Source organism: Sminthopsis crassicaudata, chromosome 2 (genome assembly GCF_048593235.1).
Source record: "Sminthopsis crassicaudata isolate SCR6 chromosome 2, ASM4859323v1, whole genome shotgun sequence".
Taxonomy (NCBI): domain Eukaryota; kingdom Metazoa; phylum Chordata; class Mammalia; order Dasyuromorphia; family Dasyuridae; genus Sminthopsis; species Sminthopsis crassicaudata.
Window position 1 is genome coordinate 670357177 of NC_133618.1, and position 12818 is coordinate 670369994.

Below are 12818 nucleotides of genomic sequence, written 5' to 3' on the forward strand. Positions count from 1 at the left end.
TAAAGTTTATATAGAGGGAAATCGAAAGGACTTTGAACATGGAGTCAAGTTCAAAACATTGTTCTGACTCTTCTCCTGGTGTGAAGCCCCTAAACTTCACCGTTTCAATATTTTTCATCTGTATAATGAGTATAAGTAATGGTCAGACAACCTGATCAGACTGGTGCTGAGTAAACGGTTTTGTAAATCTTAAAGTGTGATGGAAATAGGTTATATTTGAGAAATGAGTTAGTTGTTCAGAAGGCAGAGGTTTACAATCTCATTCTTCATGGGATAATGGTGTCATTTATAGAGAATGTCTTGAAAACCATAAAAACTCTAGGAATGTGAGTTATTTGGACTCATCAAATCCTTTATGATTTTATTTGGAGATTTATATTTTTTATCAATAGAAGCTGATGACATCATCTTTGATTTTAATTATATCTTGTTCCAGAATAACCCGGAAAAACATTACATATTTTCTGTCATGATAGGAATAAAAAGAAAGATAATTATACTGAAACTAATTTTGACTTGTGATTTTTCCCAGACAATAAAGGAAGAGTTTTATTTCTTCCAGATGAACTTTGTTATTACTTTTTCTAGCTCTGTACAATTTCTTGGGAGTTTGATTGGCATGGCACTGAATAAGTAGATTAATTTAGGTAGTATTGTCATTTTTATTATATTAGCTCAGCTTACCCATGAGCACTTGACCTTTTTCCAGTTGATTAGATCTGATTTTATTTTTGTGGAAAGTGTTTCATGTTTGTGTTCATATAGCTCTTGACTTTGCTTTGACAGATGAGACCCCCAGATATTTTATATTATCAACAGTTATTTTAAATGGAATTTCTCTATGTATCTCATGCTGCTGGACTTTGTTGGTTACATATAAAAATGCTAATTATTTATGTGGATTTATTTTGTATCCTGCAACTTTGTAAAGTTGTGAATTGTTTCTAATAGAGTTTTAGTTGATTCTCTAAGATTTCCTAAGTATACCATCATATCTGCAAAGAGTGATGATTTGGTTTCCTTATTACCTATTCTAATAACTTTCATCTTTTTACTTCTTCTCTTATTGGCAAAGCTAACATTTCTAATACAATATTGAATAGTAATAGTGATAGTGGGCAACCTTATTTCACCCCTGACCTTATTGGGAATGGTTCTAGTTTATCCCCATACATGTGATGCTTTCTGGTGGTTTTAAATAGATACTATTAATCATTTTAAGGAAAACTCCATTTATTTCTATACTCTCTATCTAATGTTTTTTTTCAAATAGGAATGGGATATTAGATTTAAGAGTTTTGTTTCTAAAACTGCCTGGTGATAAGAATATTTGAATGAATAGTGTTCCCTAACTCAGATACAGACTTTTCCTCTTCAGCCACAATGCAAGCTTTTGTAGTTCAAGTATGATGAACTAATCAAAGAAAGAGAAAAGATCTGTTATTTTTGTGAATTTGATAATGTCTTGTGTGAAATTTATTAGGCCTTCAAGAAAAATCTTGGGAAATTGTCTGAAGCATCAGGAAATAATACACTTTGCCCAATTTTACCAGAGCTCAAGACAGTCAAAGGTGAATTTTGTTTCTCTTAACGCCAAGTCTATCATTCCACCCATGTTTGGTGGAAAGAGTTACATTTGGAGTCAGAGAGGTCTCAGCATCATTATTGCCTACTAACTTAATGGACTTAAGGTTAAGTCAATTGATTTATCCTGAAGTCAATTGATTTATCCTGAAGTCAATTGATTTATCGTCATCCCTAAAATGAAGTGATGGTTAGATTAGATTTTACATTTCTTTTCTACTGTAGATCTGTGATCCCATCTGTTTCTCCCACAAGTCAAACAGTCCTTTTGAACACTCTGCTCAGCAAAGGGAAAAGGCAAAAACTTTCAGCAGAAACTATTTATTTCAATTAAAAATAGAAAATTTATCAGACTCAAGATAACATCACCAGTGTGTACAAAATTTACAGGTCATGGGTAAACTGCAGACAATGAGGCACTTTTAGAAAAATAATTAAAAGTTTGGGATCATATACAGGGAAATGCCACATTGGATATTTACAACACAGTAATTTACTGCAAATAGTCACGGGATAGAGTTCGTTCCCTACAGAAACAAAGCCATTTTTGCACTCCAGGCTTCCGGAAGGGGAATTTGGAGAGTGCAACTGTAAACACTGAACGTGTCCCTCCTGAAGGCTTGGCTGACAGAAGAATCAAGGTCAAATCCATGGCCAGCCGCGGCTGACAAGGGCACTTCAGTGTTTCTGGCAGGTGTGAAGCCGAGAAGCGTTATTGGTTAGGTGATCTTTCTGTACTCGACAGGTCAGGCCTTCCGCACAGAAGCAGCGCTGGAAAATCTCCAGTCCGTGGGAGCCTTTTCTCCTGTGCTTGGTGCAAACTTGACCTTCCTTGAGCACAGGCTTACAGATCTTGGACCAGAAGTGCCGAGCACAGCAGAGGCCATCGGCACAATCGGAGGAACGGAGACAGACGGCACCTTCCTGACCTGGGCAAGAGAGGGGAAAGCAGGTGATGATGAGAAGAAGCACTTACAAGGATGAAGAGAAAAACATAACAATTTCTGACATCAGGGAGCCTCTGTTCTCTGAGACCTCCTAACTCAGAGAGGAAGCACATCATGTTTGGGGTGAAGATAGACATTGTGGCCATTCAGCTAACTTTTCAGGACCTCAGGCAATTGTTTATAGGAGAGTGACTGGTCTATATCAGTGGTAGTGTTTTCTTATAGCAATGAAATGATTGCTCTGGGCTACAATAATTTGTTCCTACACTATAAAGAATAAAGTATTATACAATATTCTCAGATCACTGGATTTCTCCTGGAAAAGACCTTAGAGGCCATCTGATTTAATATATTCACTTGACAAATCAGGAAACTGAGGCTCAGGGGAGATAACTGTTCAAGTAATAAGCAAGTAGAACCAGGATTAGGCCTTAAATCTCTGGATTCTAAATTTACCTCATATTGCCTTTCTTTCTCATAACAACACTATAGGTCAAATAGTAAAAATATGCCCTTTTACAGAATGGGGATGAGGAATTAGATTTCCACCTTTTGACTTCACATTTGGGAAGAGGAATATACATTTATGTAGTGACTATGGTATACACCAGACACCGTGCTAAACACTTTTTGCAAATAATATCGCTGAGATGGGAACAAGAAGCAACAAATGGATGTAGTAAAGGGATTAACTTAGGCTTGATGTCAGGAAAACAACAATTTGGCAATGAGAGGTGTCCCAGACTGGGAGTTGGGAATGGCTGTCTCAGGAGGTGGTAGGGTCCTCTCCTTTAAAGACTTAAGACAGAGGCTGAATAACCAATTGGCAGGGAAGAGTTAAAAGGAATTCTGATCCAGACAAGGTCTTGGACTGGATGGTTCCTAATATTCCTTCTAATTCTTCAGATTCTGTGATTCATAGAATCATAGCACTTTGGGAGTAGGAAGGACATCTAGTCCAACAGCTTCATTTAAAAAAATTAGGGAAACTGAGGCTGAGATGTTAAGACTTTCCCGAGATTATATAGATAATAGAACCAACATATGAATCCAGGTCCTCTGAGAACAAATCTAGTACTCTTTCCACTGCACCTCACTCCCCCTTCACTCTGAGCTTCAGAGAAGTTACTTCCTAGCAGCTAGTAAGTAACAGAGTTAAGATTATACTCCTGGTCTCCAATCCTAGATTCAGAGGGCTGTCTTTACTGTCTGAGGAGTAGAGCAGGACCCCTTCCTTGGAAGGAAGGAGAGGCAAGTATTCTCTTACCTTTGGTCTTGGCAGATGGAGTGGTTCTCCTGGGCTGGCCTTCCAGGAGACTGGGATCATTATTCACTGGTTCTGTGGTCATCTCATCCATTTCTATTGCATGTAAGTGGTTCTGATCCAAAGGCACACATATCCCTAAAATGGCAAGAGGCATTGGTCAGGGCTGACATCTGTCTCAGATGGCTGTGTTTTATTGTCCAGGTCACTTTATACCCTGATGAATCAGGAAACCATCATCTTACATGTCCCCCAAACCTCCTTCTGTTTACAATTGAATTAAAGCTACAGACCTGGAAGGGAATTTTGGGGTTAATAGTCACAACCTCCCCATTTTCCAGATAGGGCCTCCAAGGAACTAAGAGGTCACAGCAGTAAGTGACACACTGTCTATCCCTGATACTTATGCCCAACAACACAAAGGCCAGAAGCCAGACTCTTTAGCACTTACTCTGTACAAGTGAATTTGAGGGAACATATCAATTTGGGGGGGGTAGCTGTTTTGAGGTTTGTGCTACCATATTAAAACGTATTCTTATATACAGAGAAGTATTCATTGACTCTCTATAGCAGGACTCAGATGAAAGAGTCTTGGATTTAGAGGTGGGAGGGGTCAGCTAATTATAGCAAGAGGGACCTCAGAGATCACCAATCCAATTTCTTTATTTTCTAGATGAGTAAACAGCCTTGACTTGACCAAGGTCATGCTGTCAGTAAGGAGCAAAATCAGTTTGGGAAACCCTAACTATATTAGGGTCTCCTGCTATTGTGCTATGCAAGAATGGGTTCGATTCCATAATCTCTGAGATTCCTTGAAGATACATCTTTGCTCTTGTGCATATTTAGAAGATCAAAGTTCTAGTAGCAGAGGCAAGATTAGCCTGAAAGCTTCAGATCATTTCCCCCCCACTGGCTCATGTCTGCCTCTTTTGAAGCAAGAGTCATTTACTGCGGACATTTGATAATTCCATAAAAGGAGATGACATGTATAAATAAAAGAGCATTTCAGCAAGTCTATTTCTATTAAAATATAAGCAAACATAAAGAGAAAATAAAAGCATTTTAAGTAACCCAGTTCTGCTTGCTGCTATTCTGGACACTGGGACCCCTTGCTCATGTACCTCCTAATCCTCTACTCCAAACCAAAGTCATACTGAAGGCCCGGTGATTTGAATTATTAGCCTCTAAAGCTAATGGAGGCTAATAACTGAGTGGTGGTGGTAGTAGTTGTAGTAGTAGCAGCAGCAGCAGCAGCAGCAGCTGCAGCAGCAGCAGCAGCTGCAGCAGCAGCAGCAGCAGCAGTCTCCTAAAGAACACTGTGAAATCCCTGCTATTATAATCATTTAACACTTACTAAGTACTTTGTGCCAAGGGCTGAGGAGACAAAGAAAAGTAAAAGACAGTCCTTGTCGTCAAGGAGCTCACCACTGGGGGAAGATTTCCATAAAGAGCTTTGTGCAAATGAAATATACACAGAAGGAAACTGAGGTGCACCAAAGTCAGGTGATTTTCCCAGACTTACACAACTAATGAGGAAAATGTCTGAATCCAGAAAACCTGGATTCCCGATTGCAAGGCACCATTATAGCGTGGCAAGTAACCAAGAGAGAAAATGTGGCGTCTAAAGCTTCGTTTTAGAGGCACAAATCAGCTGGAGGAGGAAGGGGGAGCAGGGGTGGGACGAGGGACTTGCCCTGGAGATTAAGAAGGCAGTATAGGGTGTCAAAACTAGCATTCAAATGCAGGTGCTGATTCCAAACATCCCACTACACCAGAATGCTCCAATTACTGCTGCTGCTTTTTTAGTTTAGTTTTAAAACTTTATTGATATATTTTTTCTCTTTACTTTAAAATGTTATTTATTTAGAACATTCTTTGCTTTTTAAATCTTGAATTCCAAATTCTCTCCCTCCTCCTAACTCTTTCCCAACCGAGAAGGCAAACAAAATATCAGTTATCCACGTGAAACCATGCAGCCAGATTCCCATAGTAGCCATATCACAAAAATACCAAAAGCAAAGGTAGAAAATGATACTTCAATTTGCCAACTACTACTAGTACTACCACCACCACTACTACTACTACTACTATTGCTGCTGCTGCTGCTGCTACACCACTATCACCACCACCACCACCACCACTACTACTACTACCACTGCTACTGCTGCTGCTGCTACAGCCACACAATAATCCTAGAGAATCTCATCACTACTACTACTACTACTACTACTACTACTACTACTACTACTACTACTACTACTACTACTACTACTACTACTACTATTACTACTACTACCACCACTACCACCACCACCACTACTACTACCACCACCACTACCACCACCACCACTACACTACTTCTATTGCTGCCGCTGCTACACCACCACCACCACCACCATGATCACTTCTGCCGGTTCACATCATTTCTGTGCCACTCTTGCCTGCTTTTCTTGCCCCCCGAAAGGGAAATGCCAGGGGCAGCTCCGGGGGCCGGGCTTCCGCCGCCTCCTTGCTCTCTCTTTCTAAATGGGAGAGCGTTGGGTTCTCTTTCTGGAAGCTGCTCCGACCTCCCTCGGGAGCCTCCCTTTCAGGCCCGAGGCCGCGCCGGGTGAGAGCCAGCGGGCCGCACTCACCGTTGCTGCAGAAGTTTCCCGGGCAGCACATGACGCTCCGCTGGCAGCGCCGGCGGCGCTTGCGGCAGGGGAGGCAGACCTGCCCCCCGACGCTGCCTCCGCCGCCGCCGCCGCCCGGGCTGCCGCCGCCCCGCGAGCCCAGGTCGCAGTACTCCTCCAGGCCGCAGTCCTTGTCGTCCACGCACGGCAAATGTTGCTGAGGAGAGACGGGAGAGCGCGGTCAGCCTCTGAGCGGCTAAGGAGGATGCTGGGAGCTGGAGCTGAAGGCAGCTGCCCCGGAGCCTCCCGCCGCAATCCTCCCTCGCAACATCGGAAAGCCGGGTCCCCACAGTTTCAAGAACTGCCCCCAGGTTACACAGTAAGGAAAGGCGAAGCCCGAATGATTGAGCCCTTGCCTTTGAGCCGCTGGCGCTCGGCCAGTGCCTGGCACACGGTGGGCTCTTAACAAGCCTCCCGATGCGGACCTCCGAATCTTACAGAAGAAGGGATGCTCCCGGCAGCCTGAGGTGCGGGGGGGGGGGGGGAGCGCCGGCGGTGCTCCCCTCTGACTCCCTGCGCGTGCCCCGGAGACCCCCCCTTTTCTGAATGTTTCCCTATTTGTGAAATAAGCGGGTTCGACTCCGGGACTTCCAGAGTTCTTTTATTCTCGGGTCCCTCCGTCCAATCCTGCATTTGAATAGCTGGGACTTGGGGTAGTAGGCGGGAAGGTTGGCGCGGGCATCTTCGGCTTCCCGGGCCGAAGCACCGCGTTCTCCCAGCCCCTCTTTCCCAGCAGGAGAGCCACGGCCACTCCCCGAGAGAGGCTCCGAGGCCCCCCCTCCCCAGCAGGCAGCTCCCCGGCCTTCCTGGACTTCAGTCCCAGGAGCCCTTGCCCAGGGTCCCTGCCGGTGCCCGCCTCCCGCCGCCCCTCCCGCCGCCCCAGGCTCGGGGGCCCAGCCGAGGCGCCCACCTGGTGTTTGTTGTCCACGTGCAGGTACCCGTTGGGTCGGTCGAACAGGACGCCGTCCCCGGGCGCCGCGCTGACGGCCCAGAAGGGCACCGAGCCGGCCGCGCCGCCGCCGGGCCCCGAGGGCACGTTCTTGATGGCGTTGGAGTTCACCAGCACCGTGTTGAGCGTGGCGGCGGCCGGGGCGCACGGCGGGCAGCAGAGGGCGGCGGCCAGCGCCAGCAGACAGCGGGCCGCCCCCGCGGCCGGGGCGGAGGCCGGGGCCGGCATGTCGGCTGCGGGAGGGATGCGGAGGGCGAGGCGGCCGCGGAGACCGAGCGAGGGGGCGTGCGCTCTGACGGCGCCGTGGGAAGCTGCGGGCTCCCGCTCCCCGGCTCCGAGTCGCGGCACAAGCGGCGGCCGACCACAGCCCAGAGCGAGGCCGTCCGAGGTGCGCAGTGGGACGGGCGGGCGGCTCTGTGCCGGCTCGCTGCCACCGCCGCCCCCTTTATAGTCCCGGGCCCGGCTCTGCCCGCCCCCTCGGGGGCCACTACAAAGCCCGGGATGGTATTTCAAAGCCTCGGAGAGGGGCTGCGAGGGGGTGTGCGAGGGCCCGCGCGGGAGGGGGGAGGGACGGAGAGGCTGGGGCTGTCACTCCCTCCTCTCCTCCCCCCGCCCCCCGCCCCTCCCGCTTCGGGGCCCAGGCTCGGCGCGGTGGGCTGGCGCGCCCGGCTCCTGCCCCGGGAGCGGCTTTCGGAGGCTGCCCCGAACCAGGGCCCCCAGGCCCCCCATCTTCTTAGCCTCAGCGGGCCTCTCCCGGCACCTCGGGCCCGGTTCTCCCCTGCGCCCGTCTCCTCCAAAGCGCCAGCACCCGGCACGATCCCCTGGGGGCTGTAAGGGACACAGAGCGACCCCAGGGGACACCTTATCCCCGCAGTATCCTGCAGCGCATCGTTTCCTACCCCCCAAGCATAGAAAGGAGCGGGGGTGAGGAAGGCCTGGGATCAATTCCTGCGCAAGTCACAAGACTAGGGTGCGAATCCTGCCACAGAAACTGTGTCAGGGCGAGCCAGCCTCAGTTTCCTCCTATCTACATCGGAAATGTGCATAAGGCTTTCCTCCCGGGGTTGTGGTGGAGATCAAATAAGGGACACGGGCGAAGTGCGCTATAGACACGAGAGCGTTTATTATTGGGACACCGAAGCTCAGAAAGCTTAAGTCACGTTCTCAAGTGCACTTAGGCAATAGCGAGGATTGGAGTTGCGAGTTTCCTCCCGCCAGGTGCTAATAAAAATTATCCATAATATAATTATCCACCCAGAGTTGGGCCGAATAGAACCTTTCCTCAGATGTCCGCCTGAGGCAAATCACAACCTCTGCAGGACTCAGTTTCCTCATCTGCAAAATGAGGCGGTTGTACTATCTCTATCAGCTATCTATCATCTATCAATGCTCCCTGTCTTTGTCTCTCTGCTTCTTTTCTCTGTCTCTGTTTCTCTGTCTCTGTGTGCCTCTCTCTGCCTGCATGTTTGTTTCTATGTATATCTCTCTCTCTGTATCTCTGTGTCTGTCTCTGTCTCTGTCTCTCTCTCTCCCTCCCCCTCCCTCTGTCTGTCTCTCCCCCCCCTCCATCTCCCCCTGCATGTCTCTGTTTCTCTGTCTCTTTGTGCCTCTCTCTGCCTGCATGTTTGTTTCTATGTATATCTCTCTCTCTGTATCTCTGTGTCTGTCTCTGTCTCTGTCTCTCTCTCTGTCTCTCTCTCTCCCTCCCCCTCCCTCTGTCTGTCTCTCCCCCCCACCCCCTCCATCTCCCCTGCATGTCTCTGTTTCTCTCCGTATTTCCCCATGCTTGGTTCCTCTCTGAGAACGGCCCGCCGCACGGCCCGGGCTAAGCGTGCGGTGCGGCGCTCGCGGGAGCGCTCGCCGGATCTGGGGCCAGCTGTGTGGCGCTGGGTCAGCGCCCTCCCCTCTCGGAGCCTGCTCCTTCCGCTGCCTAACACACACTCGCCCTTGGGGAAGCTCCGAGGATTCACAGACAAACGGAAACCGACTCCACCCCGGGGGAGCTTGTGTTTCACTCTCCTCGGGAACGTCCCTTACCCAGAGATTTCTGTGCCCAAGTCTGGGGAGGGGGCACGGCCCCACACAAAGCTCGAGGAGGGCGTCGGCGACTTGGCCAATCTGGGAAATGGGGACGACTGTCCCCGGCGTGGCGGCCTCCCTACGCCGGGGGCTCGAGAGGGTTCCAAGAGAAAGAAGCTTCCCCATCCCGAGGGCTCCGAAGAACCTTCACCTCTCACCGAGCTTCCAATAAGCCAAAATAAACAGCGCGCCCCCGCAGGCTTCCTGCGTAATTTATTCATTAAGCACTTAGTTGTGGGGGGTGGGGCGGGGCCGCCGTTTGGAGCTCGCGGGCGGGGCCCGGCCGGCTCGCGCTGCTCCCTCGGGCATCTCCCCGGCCGGGCCCGGGCTCGCGCTCCCCGGGTCCGAGCTGCTGCCGTCTCTGTCTCGGCCTCGGTCTATCTGTCTGTCTGAATGTCGCCCTCCCCCCTCCCCTGCGGAAGGGGGAGGGGATTTGCACATCAAAAGCCCGGTCGGAAAGAAAGGCTGCTCTAAATTCCCTTTTGAAGGGACGATCTGGGGGGGCCGAGGGGGGGCGAGCCTGGCCTTTGGACGTTAGATCAGGGCTGGAGATGAGAGGGGAGAGGGAGACAGACAGGAAGTAACAACTGGAGCTTTCTTGTCACTGGTCGAGAGCTCTTGTTCTCCTTGGGCACGGGGGCATAGGGAGCGAGAGGCGGGGGGGGGGGGGGGGGAGGAGGGGGGCTCCGTCCTGCTGCTTCACATCCCTCTGACCTGAACCCTTGGACCAGGAGAAAATCAGTCTTCCCCGGAGCCTCAGTGCTCTTGTCTGGAAAATGGGGATAATCCTGCATTACCTACCTCAAAAGGGTTGGGGTTGGATGGCCGGAGAGAAAGGCTCCTCCAAACTCAAGCCTTATTTGTATTTTAGTCTGATCCCTCAGGATCTGTGAGAGCAAAAACAGGATGCCCCAGATCAGAGCTGCAGCTCCCGGACTCACAGAACATTTACATAAACACACGCACATCCACGTGAACACGCAGAGGGCCCACCCGCGGGCTTGCACACGCACACGCGGGCTTGCACACTCACGGGCGGGCTTGCACACTCACGGGAGGGTTTACACACGCACGCGCGGGCTTGCACACTCACGCGCGGGCTTGCACACTCACACGCGGGCTTGCACACACGGGCGGGCTTACACACTCACGCGCGGGCTTGCACACTCACGGGCGGGCGGGCTTACACACGCACGCGCGGGCTTGCACACGCACGCGCAGGCTTGCACACTCACACGCGGGCTTGCACACACGGGCGGGCTTACACACGCACGCGCGGGCTTGCACACGCACGCGCGGGCTTGCACACTCACGGGCGGGCTTGCACTCACGCGCGGGCTTGCACATTCACGCGCAGGCTTGTACACATACGGGCTCTACAGGCCAGACTGAGGAGAAAGACTAAAGGCCTGTCCGCGGCTCAGTCTTCCGGAGCTCAGGGTTAGGAGGATTTGTTCCAAGAAGTACAAGAATTCCACAAGTGATTCTTTCTCTACACTCCTTGCCCCTCCCCCCAGGAGAGAGAAGCCTCTGATGAATGTGTGGGTTTTTTTTAATGCTCTGATGTATTTATTCTGAATCATGTCTCATTCTGACCAGGAAATGTGATCCAGCGTTTGCTGTGTGCAGAGCCTAGCAGTAAGGGCCCCGGAAATGAAGTTTAGGGAAGGGAACCCTGATCCGCAAACTCCCAGACTGGGACGGAGGCAAGAAGTTTCCCCTTCACTCTTCTCTTTTTCTTGTTATCGTCATTGTCATCTTTCTCCTCCTCCTCTTCCTTCTCTTCTCTTTGTTCTCCTCTTCCTTTTTCCTCATTCTCCTCCTACCCTTCCTCTTTCCTTTTCTTCCCCTGTCTTCACACCCTTCTCTTCCTCTTGCTTTTCTTCCTCCTTCTCCTCTTCCTTCTTTCCCTTCCTTTTCTCCTCCTTCCTTCTCTTCCCCTTGTTCTCCTCCTTTGCCCTCCCCCTTCTCCTCCTCTTCCTCCCCTTTGTCCTTCCTTTTCTTCCCCCTTGTTCTCCTGTTCTTCCTTCTTCTTCTCCTTCTCCTCCTCTTCTCCTCCCAGGAAAAGAATGGCTAGGCAATACAGACACACTGAGAAAATGAAGAATAAAAGAGCTCTGAATGTGGGGGAGAAGAGCTGAATTTTAATCTCTGATGACTGTGCTAGTCACTAACTGTGTGTGTGACTGAACACGTGCCTTTCCCTTTCTGAGTCTCAGTTTCCTCATTTGTAAAAAGAGATCCCCTCTGTCCCTTTGTCTTTAACTGCACCCTGCAGTCCTGTTCATCTCTTCTTAAAACAAATCTTCAGAACCCAGAATCCTCTAAAGAACTCTTTGAACAATCCCTTCTATTCTCCCATTCCTTTCCTCCCTCTCCGCTGTGCTCCTCCCTTCCCCAGTCCTTATAGAACAGAACCTTTTTTACTGACTTTTTTCAGGAGGGAGTGTTGAGGGTGGTCTCTCACCAGGTAGCCCAGTGATCCACTGCTCTAGCCACTGCACAAAGAGTGCTGGTCCTGGAATCAGGAAGATTTCTGTTCCCAAGTTCAAATCCAGCTTCAGCCACTTCCTAGCTGTGGGACTCTGAGCAAGTCATTTTTCCCTGTTTGCCTCAGTTTCCTCATCTGTAAAACGAGCTGGAGTAAGAAATGGCCAATCATTCCAGTGCCTTTGCCAAGAAAAATCCCAGTGGGGTCCAAAAGAATCGGACGCTTCTATGAGAGACACTCTATAGGAAATTTTAATCCTTCCCTATCCATGGTCTGAATGTCTCTTTATAAAGCATCTATCTCCTTTTCCATGCATATAAGCTTTGCATGAGCGGAGGCCTTTCTGTCTCTCTTTGCCATCACATAATAGATCCTAAATCAATGCTTGTTGAATGAACAGACACCTGCCCCAAATCCTTCACTTAAAAACTAGAAGTGGTTTCCAGGCTGTGTGCTTGACAAAGAGAGAACGAAAGGTAGCCCCATCTCCCAAAATACACTTTGTCCACTTCTGAGACTTTCAGAATAAAAATCTACAGGAATAAAAGAGAGGGTTCATGTTGACTGGTTAAAAATGACAGCAAGCTAGTGAGACCTGACTTTATCTGGGCATTAAGGAGCGAGCCCAGCCATTTTGGGATGGATGTTAGACATACTATTGGGTACTTTGTTAGTTTAGCCAAGATTACGTTGTTACTGATGAACCAAGATGAGATCTTGCTCACAACCAATCCTCACTGATGTCTATTGTCTCTCAGCTGGATGAGAAGCCAAAGAAGACTTGGGATTGCTACAGCATGGAAGATGAATAGAATGCAAAATAGGATGAAGC

General features: G+C 49.3%; 1 protein-coding gene across 1 annotated transcript; it reads right to left on the reverse strand.

Annotated features, from left to right (window-relative positions):
• Positions 1-1889: 1889 nt before the first annotated feature.
• DKK1 (dickkopf WNT signaling pathway inhibitor 1) lies at positions 1890-7960 on the reverse strand. The gene is made up of 4 exons (XM_074297068.1): positions 7378-7960; positions 6429-6624; positions 3799-3933; positions 1890-2513 (listed from the first exon to the last, which is right to left on the reverse strand). The coding sequence occupies exons 1-4, from the start codon at positions 7642-7644 to the stop codon at positions 2263-2265; spliced, it is 849 nt and encodes a 282-aa protein (XP_074153169.1). The 5' UTR covers positions 7645-7960; the 3' UTR covers positions 1890-2262.
• Positions 7961-12818: the final 4858 nt, after the last annotated feature.